Source organism: Vidua chalybeata, chromosome 1 (genome assembly GCF_026979565.1).
Source record: "Vidua chalybeata isolate OUT-0048 chromosome 1, bVidCha1 merged haplotype, whole genome shotgun sequence".
Classification (NCBI taxonomy): Eukaryota; Metazoa; Chordata; class Aves; order Passeriformes; family Viduidae; genus Vidua; species Vidua chalybeata.
Window position 1 is genome coordinate 51,291,604 of NC_071530.1, and position 18,236 is coordinate 51,309,839.

Genomic DNA, 18,236 nt, shown 5'->3' on the forward strand with positions numbered 1-18,236 from the left:
TGTGAGCATCTAGCCCGTGGACCTCGCTCAAGCTTTCTCCAAACGCCTCTAGAAGAAGACCTTGTCCTTCCGTCTCGTCCCACCCCGGGGTGCAGGACACGCCCGAACAGCGGCGCAGCGGCTCCGAGCGGGGCTCTGCGGGCTCTCCCGGCCGCTCCCAGCCGCGCTGCCGGGGCGGCGGACGGACGGACGGGATGGAGGGAAGAACGGGAGAAGGAAGACATGGAGGGAGGGACCGGCGCTCCTCTGCTGCCCTCTGCTGCGGGGCCCCGCGCCGCTGCGCTCCGTCCGAGCCCCCGGGAGAGCCGCCGTGCCAGCACAGTTCCACGCAGCCGGGAGACGGGAAAGACGCTGGGTGCGAGGCGATGCCGCCCAGTCCTTGATGGAGCGGCTGAAGAGGGGTACCTCCAGGGACAAAGGCCAGCCCAGGAAGTGGAAACACATCATTGACACATTTGAGGGGTCAAAACTTGCCCCTAGAGCAACTTAAATTTAGCAGTGTTGTCCATTTTATGCCTGAAGATGATTTATACCCCAATTAAGAGTTCTGAGCGAGGAGAAACTACGAATTTAACAAGTTTTGTGATATTATTGAAATTAATTGAAACTCAAGCGGCGCCTAGGAATGCCGCATCATTCTGGGCGAGCCGGAAGGGCAAAGGCGGCACCGGCGGGGACAGCTGAGCCGGGATGCTGCCAGCACGGCTTTCCCTGCATCCCCAGGGCGCCGGCACACAGGCGACATGCGAGGCCATGAGCACTCGTGGCACAGTTTTTACTTCTCTCCAGTTTCCACAGGCTGAAAGCCATTTGAGGACTTTCACTGCGAGCCAAGCGCTCGGTACAGCGCCGCAGGTGCTCGCAGCCCTTCCTGGCCTCCTCGAGGTCGGCACTGCTCATGTGCCCAGGAGGCCGGGTACTCCTTCGCTGGCTCCCTGTCCCTTCCCTAGCGCTCCCGCCCACGTCCTTGTCCCTTTCCTCTCCCGTCTCGGGCGCGTACCAGCGCTGCCGTGGGCGGGACCCTCCCTTAGCCCCGCCCCCTCAACGCAGGCCCATAGGCCTCCGCCGCTGCCAATCAACGCGGCCCGCCTTTCCCCCCGCTGCTGAATCAACCGCCGAACAACGGATTGCGGCGGCCATCGATTCCCTCGGCTTGCCCTACCGTCCCGGTCCCGAGCACATCCCGGTGCCGCTTCCCTGGTCCTGGCCGGGGGATGTAGGAGGACGCGCGGCCGAAGGTACCCGGGCAGCGGCGCCGCTTGTCGCCTGCAAGGGCGGGCGCAGCCGCCGCCGCGGCCGTGTGGCTACAGGCGTCCCTCGGGGAGACCGGGAAGGGGCACGGCTCCCCGCCCGCCCCCCCGTCGCCGGTCCCGCCTGGCTCTCCGTGTCTTTGGCGTGTGCCTGCCCGTCCCGCGGGGCCATGGAGCGCGCGTTCACGCCGCTGGAATGCCTCCTGCCCGCCGGTACGGTACCTCCAGCCCCAGCCGCGCCGGCCCCGCCGCGCCGGGCAGCGGAGGGAAGGGAAGGGAGGGGAGCGGGGCGGCCGCGCCTCCCGCCCCGACCCTGCCTCCCTCAGCCCCGCCGAGCCCCGCTGCGGAAACGCCGCGGTGTGTCTGTCCCGCCGTGTGTCTGCCCCGCTTAGGCTCAGTTTTGGGCTCAGTACATTGGTTTGGTACCGTGTTAAGCCCCTCTGGAGTTCAACATTGTCATTTAAACCCCGAGCTCTTCGGGTTCAGTCGCTGCTTTCCGTTTGCTGCCACCGTTTTCTCGGCTTGGCCGGGCAGAGCGCTCCGGTGACACCTGTCTGTCCCGTATCTCCTGGCTGCCCCCTGGGGCAAGGGATCCCCGGGCTTGGCATCCATCCCCCGTGTGCCTTTGGCTCCCCGCTTCCTGCCCGTGTGCTTTGCCTTAGAGCCACCCTTGTACCCTGCCTTGCCCTTGAGTTCTGCACAGCAAAGCTTTGAGGTTTGTATTCAGGGTTTTCTTTGGTTTTCCCAAGCTATCCAACAGTATTGTGGTTTTGATATTATTTTTTGACATCTGAGAGGTGAGCTTTATTAATATACATCATTATGTGTCTAAAGGATGGAGCAACTGTAATAAGCACAGACTTATCCAAGTGGCTTGTACACGGTTTGGAACAGGCACCTCTTCTTCACTCTGTGTTTGCACAGAGTCTAATTCAGTAGGGTCCAATTTGTTGTTCAGTGATACAATTATAAACAGTAAATATTTTTATCTTTCTATGACATGATTTAAAGCTGCATAAAAATAATTTTGGCATAGCAGCTGAATTCTAACTGATGCTGCTCTTTTCTACTCTGTTCTGGCACAGACACCAGCTGCTGCACTGAGGTAACTGTTGTTATTTATTTACTAGTAAGACCTGTAGGAAGGGCAGAGTTCAACAGAATTCACACCTTGAACAATTCAGTACATTTCTACAGCTAGCAGTTTAAGAGCGTGTTTAAATTCATTCCACTATGATACATTTTTTAAGTCATTCTTCGCTATGGTTCTTAAAAACTTCTTCAAGATATGGTCAAAACTGCTAACTGGTAAAGCTGCACTCAAGGAATTCTTGCCAGAAATGTGTGTTTGACAGTGTGTGGATGTGGACTTTGAGGCACACTGTTGCTTTGGTGGGAAAGAGAGAATGAGAATGTAGGCAAGATTTTAATGGGTGAACTTTGATTCATTGTGACATGATGTCCTCTTGTATACAATAAGTGATTACTAAGTATGTAATAAGGCCAAACAAAAAGCTACCTTTTGTTGATAAGAGGACTGGAGTGCTTGCCCTATGAGAACAGGCTGAGAAAATTGGGCTGTTCAGGCTGGAGAAGAGGTTGCTGTGAGGTTGTAGGGAGACCTCATAGCAAGTGCCCAGTATATGAAGGGGGCTACAGGGAAGCCAGAGAGGCACTCTCCACCCAGAACTGTAGTGATAGGACAAGGAGTAATGGGCTCAAATTCAAAGAGGGGAAATTTAGGTTATAGATATTAGGAAGAAATTCTTTACTGTGAGAGTGGTGAGACACTGGAACAGATTGCCCAGAGAGGCTGTGGATGGCCCAACCCTGACACTGTTCAAGACCAGGTTGGATAAGGCCTTGAGCAACCTGCTTTGGTGAGTGGTGTCCCTATCCACAGCAGGGAGGATTGGAACTAGGTAATCTATAAGGTCCATTCCCACCCCTTAACATCTTATGATTCTATAAATTTATCCCTGTGGAAGTACCAGCATTGCTGTTTGTATTATAAGATAGTTGCCTTTGATAGACATTGTACAATTCTAGGGCTACCATATGTCCTCAGTTTCCAGGAGTTGCCTGTCTTTTTCTTTGGTTGTGTCTGGTTGGATTTGAACATTGGAGATGTTTGTTCAGTTTTATTGTGACCCATAGCCTTCTCATACCAGAGGCTCCAGCTGGATGTAAAGAAGCCTGCTTCTCTGAAATAGAAGTCTGCTACTTGCCTACAGATCAATTGGTTATACAGGCTGTGCCTGTAAAATGCACAGCGGTACTTCATCAGGATCCTTTGTCATCATTACAGACATTCATTACCAGCATTACCAACTGAATTAACCTGCTGAAAGTATTCAATGCTGAGCAAATTTATTTGGCAATTCCACCATTTAAACTCTGGTATCCTGCTTGGGGAACTCAGAAATAAGGTTTTCAAAATTGGATAGCTAAAATGAGCCTCCTGATTTCTTCTGGAGAAAGTAGCTACAGATAGTTCCTCCATCTGTTTGCTTCATTGGGATAGGTATTTAAGTGTCCAAATAGTATAAAGCTAATCAATGAAGAACATGGCACTTCCTGGAAGCTAAACATAAGTTTACAAAATAAACCTTTTGAGGCCATTGAAGCACTATGGACCTTGCCCCTTTCCTTCAATACTAGAAATAATATTATGTACAGCAGTGTGTGACTGTTTATAGTGGGGACGCTGTGAAAGATTAGTCAGCTATGATTGAAAATTATTAATTACCTTGTTTCTTTTTTTGAGTTGTCAAAAATTATTCTTTTGTTGATACAGGATAGAGTGAAACACTCCCAGGTTTTAGAACATTATAATATTAGATACCTGAATTGGAATTTCAGGGCCATGTATGCCTTGGTAATTTTAGTCAGTGGAGTTAGAGTGAGTTCTTAGATTGTACATCTCTCTCTATCTCACCTGATTGATATTAAAGTAGTAGATATTTGAGAACTGCTGTGCTAACTAGTATGCTCAGGGACTTTGAGCATTATTCAGTCAAACAGCTGGAGCACAGTTGAAAATCACCATACTACAGTCAGAACACCATGCTGTGGACTTTAGAACTATGTTGATTTGCTTAATGTAGTTCAGAATGGGTAACAAGATAGAATTTAAAGTGGGATTGAGTCTAAATTTATGTCTTGCACACTGAAGCAAATATATTTTCATGTTCTTATGGAATGAACCTTTAAAAAGTCTCACAGAAGGCTCTGCCACAGAGACCTGTACACTGTATGAAAGTGTCAGGCAGAAGCTCCACAGGCAAGGCTCTTGTAGAAGGCTCATAATGATGTCACACTACAGCCTGTGAGTTCATGACAAGAGTAGCTTTGTTTATCTGGGGCATCCTTTGATAGACTCGACATTTCAGTCCTGCTGTTTATACCCTTTTCTTGCACTGTCATTGCCTCCTGCTGCTTGTCCCAGACTGTGCTGCAGGTGCTTCTGCAGAGAGACAAGTGTTTCTAATTTATTATTTTAATTCCATGAACTTTGGGAGCTGAGTGTGCTGTGCTTGTGACTGCTTAACAGTGGAAGTACAGTAGCATCCTCTAATAACGTTGCCCCTGAATACCTCTTGAGATTTTGAGAAGGGCAGAGTGCCAGTTTGCTAGGCTGTGTTTTCTCACAGGGAACGTTTTACATTGCTTGCCGTAGCATGGCCTGGATTCTTGCTCATCTCCAGATGTGATTAATGATTCCTTGCCTTGCACAGTCCTTGAAGTGTGGCTCAGTATTGGTTTTATCAAGTGGAGTGATGCAGAAAGGGGATCTCTTCCTCAGTTTATAATCCAAGAGCTCCCAATGTGAGCGTCTTGCCTTGTAAAGGTGGAGGGGCTGCAAAGAAGTGTCAAATCTTATTTATCCTTCTGCTCTCTTCTGTGCCTTGCTGAGTGTGTGTTGGAGCTGAGCTTGCTCTGAGTGACAGGGAGCCTGTGCTACCAGTGAAAGTTGGTTTCCCTATCCCCCCTTGTCCATGCCTTGAGTCAAATGCACTCCTATACTGCACTGTGTTCAGAACTGGTGGTTAAGACATGGTTTCCTCAGAAGTGGGTGTGCTGTCTTTATTTCACTGAAGCAAAGTCATCTATATGCCATGAGAGACAGATCCACAACAAACAGGACAAAGACTGCTTCAGAATTATGGAGAAAATATATAGTCATCTCTTTGTGCGAAGGGACTATAAAATTCTGCACTGAATTTTAAGCAAAGAGAACAAGAGGAAGTAACAATATGCTCTGAATGCTCTTCCATCATTCTGCAAGCTTGATTGTCTCTTGCTTTATTCTATGTCTTCTGGAAATGTTACTGGCTGTAAACGAGTTACCTCTGAAAGGATTGTATCACCATATTCCTTTTAAATGCCTGGAGCTTGAACTTCTTCCTTAATGTTCCCTTTTATCTGACACTAAGGGTTTGAAGTTATTTTGCGAGACAGTGACGTTTGCCATTCAGTAAATGGCCTCTGACCTGGTACACGTGCCAATGACTGTTTAAATGTCCCTTTACTAGAGCTCTGCATGGTATCTATGATGCATTATCTTGCCATCTAATTCACAAAACTGTGGTGGAAATCAAGACAGTTGTGGGTCTAGAAAATCAACCTGATGGTCTCTGTTAGTTCCTGAATATTAAAGGTGTATGGAAAAGGTGTGGAGTCCCAAACTATTGGATTGCTCTGCAATTTTGTGGGATTTGTGCCACAGCTATTGGGTCAGGCTAGTGAAGTTTACAGGTGAATCAGGTCATTCAAAAGCTGTTACTGAATTCACTTAAACTGAAAAGTGTTAACAGGGGTCTCACTTTTAAGATTGCTACTGGCATTCCTTAATAAAATTAGGAAGGACTTCCATATGGCTGTTACATTGCTCTGTCTTTTTAACTTAAATAGTTTCAAAATACTTTTTCATTTTTCTGTGAATGTTGCTGACCTGCTCTTGTTCTTCATTTCATTTAAGTAGCAGCACTATTAATCTAGTCTAGTTACCTGAAACTCATTAGGTTGTTTTTGAAGTAGCTGTTAATATTCACCTGCTCAGACCCTGCTGCTTGCTGATCTGCTGTGCTGGGTCAGCATTTGTTTTGTAAGTGTTATTGTATAGATTACTTACAGGTGCACTTATGAGTGAAGTATTACAGGTAGAATGTCATTTAAAAGACACATTCATTGTTAACCTCACCACTTTCTTTTAAATCTTTGCTTTCACTCATGGAAAGCTTTTGGAGTTCTTTATATATTTTTTTAATATATAAAGCTTTCTGTATAGGTGTGTTATTCGAAATGGGGTAACAAGGCATCTTTAACCATTTTAACAAAGCACATTTAACCACTTGAGCTAATAGGAAAATGGACATTTACTTATTTTACTTGTTTTTTTACACACACAGGGCCACCTTTTGAAAAGTGTTGACTTCAGTTGCTGTTTATGTGGATGTTGGATTCTCATGTTTTGCAGTGTCTGCACTGATAGTTCCATATCTTGCAGTCACAAATAGGGCATAGCTCTATTTTGAGTGGGAATATGATGGTGTAGGGGTCTGAGGTCATCTTAAAAAACACAAAAACCAAAAGAAAGAAAAGAACAAACTAAAAACTAAGACAAAATCCACCTCCAAAAGCACCATAAATAAGGAGCCTAACAGAAAGAACCCCAAACTAACAAAAAATCTTCAAGACTCCATTGAGTATAAGAGTAATAATGTTGTTACTGGAATTTCTGAGACAAAAACATTCATTACGGCTTGCCCAGATAGTAAAGCACCTGGATAAATTAAATTCCTTTTGGAAGGTCTTGTTATTTTAAATCAGCTGAGGCTTAAAGCTAGGAAATACACTAGCTGATCTCCTGTAGTCTTTTTTTTCTTCTTCTTCTTTTTTCTCATCTCTTTTTTTTTTCCTCCTGTGATTTAAGGAGATAAGGAGATGGAAAATACACTTGTTCTAGTCATCAAACGTTCATGTTTCTCGTATCCAATTACATGTGTGCAGGATTACTGAAAACCATTTAAACTTGCTAGTGTTACAAGAGCAAAATATTAATCTTAAGACTGTATAGGTAGTCAAAGAGAATAGTGGACTTTCAGCTTTTGTTTTTCCTCTGTTGTATTCACTTGCATGTGTCTCATCAGCCTTAAAATACGGCAGCAGTTTCACTGCACCTTTAGCATTATGCTGTATCTGAAATCTGTGTGTATACATATATATAAAAGCTAGTTTTACTTTTGGAAGTGGAAAACAGAAGAGGCTTTGTTTGTTTTTTATCCTGTTTACAAAGCTTATTTAAGTTTGATTTATGGAGAAATTGAATATGAAGCATAGAAATGAAGCACTTTATTTACTCAGGACAAAACAACACTGGTAGATTTCAGATTTTTCAAGATCCAAAATAACGAATCCCAGGCATCCTTGTGCATTTGCTTTAGGTTTGGACATCCTGAGATATTAATCAAAGCTTAATCTTTGTACAAAATAGCAGCATCAAGAGTGAAACTTAAAATCAATTTGCTTTAAAAAAGGCAAACTAAAAAAAAAAAAAAAAAAAAAGTAAAGAAGCCACCTGAAAGCAAGTCAAGTTAAGGGATCAGAAGCTTCTTTTCATTAGTCAATTCTCATCAGCTTTCACTTCTGATGAGTTTTAGGTTTGGTAGGATCTTTAAGAACAACGCTGTTAACTTTGTCCAGGGAAATTACTAGTTACAAATGTAACAATTCTTTTTTTCTTTGTGACATAAAAATAACCATGCCAGTCTCAAAGTACCATTGTTGAAAAATGTGGATAAAAGGAGGGGGGACACTTCTCTCCCTCTGCCCTCTAACCAAACAAAAACCCCAGATTAGCAAATAAACCGACAAACGGCAGAACCAACCCACAAACAAATAAAATCCCTACAACCCAGTAGTAGCTCTTATCCAGTACAAAATGTAGTAAATCAACAGGAGAGAACTCAGATGCATACAACCGCTTTTTGGTACAGCACAGAACATTTCCTATCTCTGATTTCTACACAGAGGGGAATTTGCAGTGTGTCCAGCAAGGTTAATTAATCTGATCTATAGCCAAATAATTTCAAGATGGAAAAGAACTGAATATCAATTGTCCCTTCTACCAGAGTATAGCTGAAATAGAACCAGTTCTTCACATTTTTGCCTTACATTTTTCTTTAAAATATAGCTGTGGTGAATTAGATATGAATTTATGGAAACAGGTTCTCCATTCCATTCAGGTCTGACCTTAAACATGAGGAATATGATTAACAGTGTTTGTGTAGTACTGCCTTTGCAAAATTAAAAAGAAAATTGAGAATTTAAAGTTTTACAGGAATGTTCTGTTAGTTAAATTCTACATAGAGAGCACATTTAGTAGCTTTTGGATTACTTTAAATTAAATCTGTTGCTGTATATCCAATAGCAGTTGAAGCTGCTGGAAAGCTTTTCCTGTAATTTCTTAGCTTTGAAATGTTATTTTGAATGGCAGTGGAATTTTCACAGTTCTAGTGCTGATTCTTTGTAGCTTATGTTGATGGATTGTCTGCCAGGCTTCCTCTCTGGCAGGACAGAAGCTGGAGGGATGCATGTGTTTATCAGGCCAGTTGAAATAAATAGGAAGCCAGCCAGTGAATTCAGTACGAGCAGAACCTCTGGGTTCTGTTTGGTTTTATTGCTTGTTTTCTCTTACTGTAGCTCTTTTTTTCTGGTCTGTCCTTTACCCCAAATTATCTGGTCAACACTGATACTGGGCAACTTAGCAATAAGTAAGTAGTTAAGAAGTATTTATATGTACAGTTTTTGACCAGATTGTTCAGTGACTTTGGTGGTAAAAAATGTCTGTGTGTCTGACAGAAATAAGTTGGCTTTACTGCAGAAGGAAAATATGTTGATGTTACAAAACACTGGGGACCCAACTAGAAAAGCTTTGACTTCCATGACAGTGTCAGTAAGGGTGAATGTGGACTTGCTTGGTGCAGGCACAGCAAAGAGTGTCAGGAAAGGCGTTCTTTCTTCTATTTCTTGTTTCTCTTTTTTCCCCACAGATGCAATTCACACTTATGTATTCTGTATAAGCATACATGAAAGAAGAGAACTCAAGCACCAGTACGGGTTGGGGGCTGACCTACTAGAGAGCAGCTCTGCTGAGAAGGACCTAGGAGTCTTGGTGGATGACTGGTTGATTATGAGCCCTTGTGGCCAGGTGAGCCAATGGTATTGTAGGGCGCATCAGGAAGAATGTGCCCAGCAGGTCAAGGGAGCTGATCCTGCCCCTCTATTCAACCCCAGTGACACAGATTCTGGAGTGCTGTGTCCAGTTCTGGGATCCACAGTACAAAAAAAAGATGGAACTACTTGTCCAGTGAAAGATGGTTAGGGGTCTGAGATGTCTCTTAGGAAGAGAGACTGTGAGAGCTGGGCCTGTTTCATATGAAGAAGAAACTAAGAGGGGATCTTATTAATGCATATAAATGTCTCAAAGGCAGGTGGCAAGAGAATGATGCCGGACTCTTTTCAGTGGCCCTCAGCAGCAGAACAAAGAGCAATGGCCATAAACTAAAACACAAGTAGTACCAGTTCAACATAAGAAAAAACTTCTTTATATTGAGGGTGGCAGAAAACTGGAACAGGCTTCCCAGAGAAGTTGTGGAGTCTCCCCTCTGGAGACATTCAAAATGCGCTTGGATGAGTTCCTGTGTAACCTGCTCTAGGTGACCCTTCCTTGGCAGGAGGGTTGGCCTAAATGATCTCCAGAGGTCTATTCCAACCTTAACGATTCTGTGATTCAGCTTTCGTAGAAGAAGACTGCTGGTATGTCAATGAAATCTATGTGTGAGATTTATTTACTTTTACAATTATAGCTAATTTAAGAGTGGCAAGCAAAGCACTGACTAGTGGACCAGAGCTAAGGCTAAAGATCTAGTTTTTCAGAATGACTTAAAAGGCTGTTGGTTTGAAACTGTGCCTGGGCAGTTGTTCAGCAGGTAATGTGACTTAAATCACTCAAAACATTCCTGGGGTTGCCATGTGTGACAGAGAAGCTGTGGAAATAGCATTGATCTCCAGGTGCTCCATTTTGAAACTTTGTACTCTTGATGAGAGTTATGTATGGGGAAATCCTGGAGGCTGAAGTGAGGTTTATACCAGGGAGTTTAACCTGTGTATCAGCAATGCTTACAAGGCATCAAGATCTCTGTGTGCTTTTAATGTAACTGACAGCCACTAATGCAGATTCTTTGAGTCAGGCAACACTTTCATTTCAGGAAATTAGTGTTCTACAAGCTGTAGAGGGTAAAGCACAGCCTTGTGAGTGTAGCCTGTGTCCTCATATAGCGTTGTTTCCCTGTTCAGTTTACAGATATGTTTAATAAGCATCTAAGCAGTGTTTTGCCATATTGTAAATCCAAAAGAGAAAACATGTTAGAGGGCAACTTGAGAGTCAAGCAGCTAAAGATCCCCTGCTTGGACACTTTGAGTGCCAGAAGAAGTAGTGCAGTCTCTTAGCTGCTGCGGATGCAACAAAAATAGCTCTTGGGCAATGTGTGATCACCTAATTTTATAATGAGTCAGCATGGGCACAGTGGAGGTGATTAAGCTCTGATATGAAAGTGTTTGTCTCCCTCCATATTGCCATTTCCTGCTACAAATGGAAAATTTGCCTTTCATGTTTCTTAAAGAAGAGCTTTATTTATTCTTAAAAAAACACAGAAAGAAAGAAGGAAAGGTGACAATACTGAGGAAACTTTTGTTAAGGGCAAGTTAATGTTTGGCTTTCTGGACTCCGCACAGCAGTGTTCTTGAAATGTACAGCCACAAGACTTTGCCTCAAACTGATCTAATGTCTCTACTGTCATGAGACCCACTCTGGAGTTCTATGTCCAGCTCTGGTGACTTCAGAATGAGGGCATGGATCTGCTGGAGGGCCACAGAGATGATCAAGGGGTTGGAACACCTCCCCTATGAAAACAGGCTGAGAGACCTGTGAAAACAGACTGAGGTTGTACAGCCTGGAGCAGAGAAGGCTCTGGGCAGACCTTAGAGCAACCTCTAAGCTTTCCAGTACTTCAAGGGAAACAAGAGAGCTGGTGAGGGACTTTTGCCAAGGACATATAATAGGACAAGCGGAAATGGGTTTAAAGTGAAAGAGGGTAAATTTAGATTACATTTGAGGAGGAAACTCTTGACTGTAACAGTGGCAAGCACTGGAATAAGATGCCCAGAAAAGTTGTGGGTGCCCCATCCCTGGAAGTGTTCAAGGCTAGGTTGGATGAGGCTCTGAGTAACCTGGTCTAGTGGAATGTGTCCCTGCCCATTTCAGGATGGTTTGAACTAGATGATCTTTAAGGTCCTTCCAACCTCAACCCTTCTATGATTCTATGATATAACTTTCACTGTAGATTGGTGTTATCGTCAATTCTGTCTTCTTGAGATGCTGGTGTCTTCCTGTTGTTATCAAGAGTGCTTTCGTATTAGCTCTGCTTTCTTTGCACATAATCCACTGTGGGAGTGACATTTAGTACTGTATGCATGGGCTTTGAGCCTTTCTAATGACTTTGGTAACTATCAACAGAGGATTTAAATGGTCATTTTGTAGCTGTGGGAAATAAAATCACTGATACCAGATGTTCTTCCTTGAACTGACTTGTTGGCAGGGTTTTTGCTTGGAAACTAAATCTCTTAGTTTCCTGTGCCTCTGTTTGCATTACTGTTCTAATGTACTGGTGAGTAGTAATGCTGCTGCTATATTTACCTGATTAATTGTAACAAGTTTTGTCACTTGACCTTGTGGAAGAATTTCTTATTTTCTCTTAGTCTGCTATCCTGTCATAAGATCATAAGTTAAATTTTTGTGCCAGCAAAGCTCTTTAAGTCAATAGGAAGTTTGATCTGCTGTGTAATGTTTTTGCTGTGTTTCTGTGACCATGTTTGTCTTTTATTTGTTTCTCCCTGCACCCACAGTTGCCATAGTTGTGTTGACAAAGCCCCAAGTGTACGCCCAGTTACACAGAAAGCACTTGGAAGGAGCAATAGCAGTGCCAGACAAAAAAAAAAAAAAAAAAAAAAAAAAAAAAAAAAAAAAAAAAAAAAATCCCTTCTTTTAGCATATACAACACGTACTCCATGAGCAGGGTTTTCTGACAGCAACATGGACAGTGTGTTATAATATGAACATGCTTGGCATGTCTCCTTCCACTGCAGCAGGCTATCTTCCCTACTGCTGAAGTGTGAAGTGTGTGTGAAATTATCCATCAGTGTCTGGTGTCCCCAGAGAGGACAGGGAGTGATGAGAGCTGGGTTGTGGCCTTGGGTACCACTTGGTGGTGATGGCCATATGGTGTGGGAGAGGGGGCGCTTCCAAGGGGGTCACAACAGATGTTTTGATAGCATACTTGTTGCCAAAAGTTTTGTGTCAGCCAGCTCCAGTAAGGGGGTGTTAGAGCTGTCCCAGGGGTGCACTTAAGGAGGATTGCTCTTTAGGTAACACACAGTGTAATCTGTTATTTGCATTGGATTTAGCTGTATTTTGTCAGGCAGACAAAGGTACTTACAAGACGGAGAGGTTGGACATAGGAGCCAAACAAATTCATACCTGAATCAGGTACTGATCTTTAACATGGGAAAAAATAACTAACCATTTGAATACTGTACCTAGAGGTGCACTGATGTAGAATCTGCCTAAGTCATTTGCAACTCAGCTTGAAACCAGAATGAATTTCAGGCTGTCCTTTATACAAAAGGCTAAACTAGATTGTCACAGTGATCCTTTCTGGCCTCTTAGTCTATAAATTTGAAGCACTTGGCCTGCCAAAGGAGAGACTTATTTTCCTTTCTCTTTAAGTAGAATGGACAAACTTGTGAAGAAAGAGAGGAATGGGTATATCTGATGATGCGTATCTGCTGCAGTATGGAGTGGCTAGTCATGTGAAACAAAGGAGGTGTTAGAGAATTAGGAACAGGTTTCAGAGCTCTTGCAATGCAATTTAGAAATTTAGAGGGTGGTACTTCTTCCTTATGTCTTGAGTAAATTGTGTTTTTAAAATGGAAAAAAAAATGAAACACCCAAAAACCCTGTAATATTTTGTTGTTGTTCCTAGGTAGCAAGTAGAAGTTACTGCAGTAAAATTTTACTACACACTGTGCTGAATTTACTGTTGGTTACCATGAGCTATCAAAAGCTTTGAAATTATTTCCATAGAATCTATTCTTATTTATCTATAAATATTATAATTGTGAATCCCACAAGGAGTAAAAAAAAAAAAAAAATTGGATTTAGACAGTGAAATGAATAGCTATGCTAAACTTATATAACATTATGCACAACTATTCTGTTTCTTCCTGGATTTACATTTCTTGAATACATTTGCTGAAATAAATAGCCAGTTTCCTTTGAGAGTAGAGTTGGAACTGAATAAATGTAAGCCCTCAGAGTATTAACAAAGGGGCTGAACTCTTGTAGTTATACAGCCCATATAATGTAAATTAGAACAATAGACAGGAAATCTAAAGTTAATACATAGGAATAGATAGTAATATTTTGTGAGAGTTTATAAACTTCTAATTTTGTAATCTGGTCCTTTGCTGTTTAGTCTTTGCTTTTCTTCTTTTTCTTCTTTTCTCCAAGCACCAAATACATATAGAAAATGCACATTTTATGATACAAGTACTAGGTAAAAGGAATTTTGTTACTTTTCTTGAGAGAAGGAGCCATGAAAAGAGGAGAATTTAGGAAGGAGATCCTGCTGTTCTATTCAGTGGAAGAACCTTTGCAGGTCACAGTGTATCTGTACAGAATTGTCCTATTCATAGTTTCCCCAAGAGCATACATAACAGACCTTGGAAATATGCACCTATTGCAGTTGGGTAAGAAATGAATTTCAGCTGTAGCAAAGATGGCTTGAGATAGATATTTGGGGAAAAACATGTAGCGTAGCAGGGGGAAGCACTGGAATACATTATTTGAGAAGATGAAGTCCCTGTTGCTAAGAGCCTTTCGTTTTTCAAGGGTGCGTGAAGAAGAATGAAGTAGAATCAGATCAGAGACATGATTCTACTTAGGGGCAGAAGAATAGACCAAATGTACAAAACATCAATGTACAAAACTGTAAAAGACTGAGATGGGAATTTAAGCATCATATCTGTACAGTCAGAGGCAGTTACCTGTGTGCATATTGGTCTCAGAAGGGAGGACAGGCCATTTCTGCACACATTGTCACTCAGGTAATCAGACTGGCTTCACCTGGGCTACTCAGACCAGTAGGATTTATTCTTGTGGTCTATAGTTTTCATACTGCAAATTAGTGATGCTTTCTTCTACAGTACAGTAATAATATTTATTTTTAGCTAAATCACAGATGATGTCAAAAGTTCACAAATATGTGAAAAGGGGTATGAGGAGTGAAGTTCCATAAGTTCTGAAATAGCTTTCTACTATGGGAAGAAATTGCTATGAGTTTTCCAGATGGTGAAATCTGCCTCTGTAATTTCATTTGATCTGTTTCCATACTGCTGATAATTGGCACTTGAATTTGTAGAGGCTTCAGAGGGATTACCTTGACAAAACCCTGAACATTTACAAATTCTTGTATTCTATTAGTTTTTACAGATGATCTTTCATATTGGTGAGAAAGACAAGTGTGTTCTATAGACTGTGATGAATTTTCTAGGAATATGCTTTCTCTTGATGTCCAAAGGGACTATAAATTTTCAAAAAGAAAGCTTCTTTCAGATAATAGTGCCTATTTTTTTCAAAAACACAAATTATGCATTTCTGAGGGTAAAAAAACCAGCAAGAGAATGCATCTGCAAAGAGGTTTTCTGTAGTTTAATCTACTTTATAGTGAGAGTTAATATGCATATCACTCTTGAGAAAAATTCTGCTATCACTGTAATTTCTATAGTCATTATCTCCACTGAGAAAGTGTGTCTCAAGTCACAGGATTTCTGTTGAGTTGAGGTACATCAGTTTTGGAATGTCTGCATCATGTTCATCTGCTGCATTGGCAGATGGCTGAGGTGAACATCTACGCTCTTCAACTTTAAAAATCAGAATTGGTGGCAGTGTTGTCAAAATATGTCAGTGTTTGAGGGGTGGTGTGCAACAAACCACTGGCTCCACAACACATTCTTGGCACGCAAACTGGGGCTTTCAAACAAGCTATATTCTTACTATACAACTGGGGGTTTTGGTTGGGTTTTTTTTGGTTCTTTTTTTGGGGGTTTTTTTTGCATTTTTTTAGTTGCTATATACATAAAGTTTGAGCTACTAACCTGCAGCAGCTAGGGGAAGGGTATGACACTGAAATGTTTCCATTGATACCTCACATCAAGAGATGTGTGCTTTATTTATGTTGTGATTTATGCTTAACCCTTTAAATTGTTTTGGTAGCCTTGGATAGGTTTGTGAAATGATAGTAACTCATAACAACTGCTTCATAGAAATTAAATGCTTAGCGATTGCAAGAGGAGAGCAGGAGGCTGGGGAAGACTATTTCCTGGACTGTTATATCCTAAGTTCCTGAATAGTCTGGAGTAGCAGAAGCTATAGTTGACTTCCCTAGGGAAGGAAAGAGGGGTAGTAGTAGCACTGGCTTTTCTGCGACTTTCTCACAGTAGGCTGTGATCGTAGATGGCATAGAAGATAATGACATAAAACTGAGGGAAGAAATGAAGCAAGATGCAGGAATAAATATGAGCAATCTCTAATGATATGATGATTTGGACTTACTTGGTAGATGCCAAAAGCCATTCTTTTTATTAAGAAAAGACAGCACCCTGCCTGAGAGGATGAAGATGACATTTGCTCTTTAGGGGCATAAAACTAGTTTTCCTGATTATTCCTGACATCTTGTCATTCATGCTATGGGCTTCCTTAGAGGTTAGAAGCAAATAGCCAATCTCTTGTGAGAGTGAAACACGAATGGAATGTTTAAGGATTGAAATGTGCATGCATTAGCACCAAACCCTAAAATGATGATTTTGGAATTATAGAATAAGATGATGGGGAACAGCACGAGATACCCAGAGTATGTTACAGAGGCAGACACAGTAAGCTTCTCTGAATGTAATACAGAAAAGTCTCTATTAAGAAGGCATTTATATGCACCTAATACTTCTGAAGTTTAGCTTTAACTAGAAGGGTGAACTTTAAATGTATTATTACTCTAGTTTTTCACACCCTCACAGTCCTCACAGGACGTCTGTGGTAGAGGAGGTAGATGATAAAACGATATTCCTGTCTTGAACGCTTTAAAGTCTCATCTTGCAGAGAGCAACCTCCCGTCTGAGCGTGACACTTAATGGAGTCTACTCAACATGGAGGTGCCCAGAGCCTGTGCAGAGGCACACCTTACACAGCACTGACAGCCAAAAAAAAAAAAGAGCAGCTAAAATAGCATAGGTACAAAAGAGGTATTTTGCAGATCATTACATGTATACAGAAATTCAAAAGATAGCTGAAACACTATCTGTTGTTCTACAAACCTGGTAATTTATTTTAGTTTCTGACATCCTAGTGCTTTTTAACATTTTGTATGTATTAGGAAGAGTTTGTTCTGACTCTACAGATGTTCATTCAAGTTACTGTTTCTCATATATTAAGTACAAAGTTGTCATTTTTTTCTTCATAACCATGAAATTTATTTTTTGCCTTAAACATTAATATTGCTGGTTATTCCACTTTTATGCAATTGTCTCTGGAAAAGGCTTTTGTGTGCTGCACAAACAGTTGCATTTTGTCAGTTTTTTCATTTTCAATTATCATGAATCTGAAGGTACATAGGTTTCTTTCCCAAGTCCTGTGCTGCATAATATTGGGTAAGCTTTTAACCTTGTTTTACCTTAGTTCCTCATCAACAAATTGGAGACAATTATACTTTCTGAAATACTATGCTGAAAAGTTCAGAAGTTTAGCCAATAGTAAGGGCACTTTATTCCCTTTCTTTTAATATTCATGTCAATTGTGGGTTTAAACATAACACTGTTTGCTTAGAACCTAAAGAACGTTCCTTAAATCCTTGCAGAAAGGATGCATTGCTATTTCTTGGATTAAAGCCTCTGCTTCTGACAGTTTGAATGCCATCATCAAAAACAAAGCAAGTTGAACAGATGTGGTATAAAAAAATATACAGGTCCTACCAAAAGGTTTTTTTTGCTTATTTTTCTGAGATAATCTGTTATGTTATGACATTGTTGATTTGGCTCCTGTTTTCAGTTCATGATACAGCGCATTGCAAAATCTGTGACAAAATCATGGGAAAAAGTATATTTTAGGAAAGATCATTCAGAATATTATGGTATTTAGGAACTAAATTAAGAATTCGGTCTTTTCAGAGGTAATCTGGCCATTGTGGAAATCCAGCTGACTGCTGATGGGCCTCTGACATTTCATGACAATATTTATATAAACCTAGAGCAAGCTCTGCTTTTTTAAGCAAAACAAAGAGAAGAAATTCATTTGGTTTGGGAATTCTACCACCAGCCCATGACACAGTGCTAAATGTGATGTGTCTTTTCAAGTGACCTTTATCTTAACTTTAATATTCCATAAGGTCTTTGGGGAAGCTGTTTTTTATCTGATTCTTTCTTGTATGAAAATTTACTTTACCCTCCTTTAGCACCTTTTATGCTGTTTAAATGGATATTTATGTTACTACATTAATAATAGTGTTATGAACAGACCTGACTTTTTTGGCATTTAAAATGCTTTCACAATATTAAAACAGTACTTATACCATTTGTGTGATGAAAAATTCTGTCAATCACAAGTAAAAATGAGATAAAAAATGCTGAGATTAGAAATCCTTTTTTGAAAGTCATGAGTTTTAAATAATAAGCACTTTTCTTATTAAGCATTCAGTTGCTGAGGGAGAATGCAGGAACAGCACCTGTAGCCTCTTTTGAAGGTTCAGATTCCCAGTCCTTTTAGAATGAGGCACTGTAGGTGGAAATAATTGGAAAATAACCTTGAAGGTTTCTGTG

The 18,236-nt window shown here is 41.4% G+C and overlaps 1 protein-coding gene across 3 annotated transcripts in view; it reads left to right on the plus strand.

Annotated features, from left to right (window-relative positions):
- Nucleotides 1–1,063: 1,063 nt before the first annotated feature.
- The window catches only part of TPK1 (thiamin pyrophosphokinase 1), a 294,653-nt gene continuing 277,480 nt past the window's right edge, over nucleotides 1,064–18,236 (plus strand). The window contains exon 1 of one of the 3 annotated variants that reach the window (XM_053955972.1): nucleotides 1,064–1,463. In XM_053955972.1, the coding sequence (XP_053811947.1) occupies nucleotides 1,421–1,463 (43 nt within the window). In that variant the 5' untranslated portion in view covers nucleotides 1,064–1,420. The remainder of the gene's footprint in view (nucleotides 1,464–18,236) is intronic. The other 2 variants (XR_008433490.1, XM_053955892.1) reach the window with 2 other exon arrangements.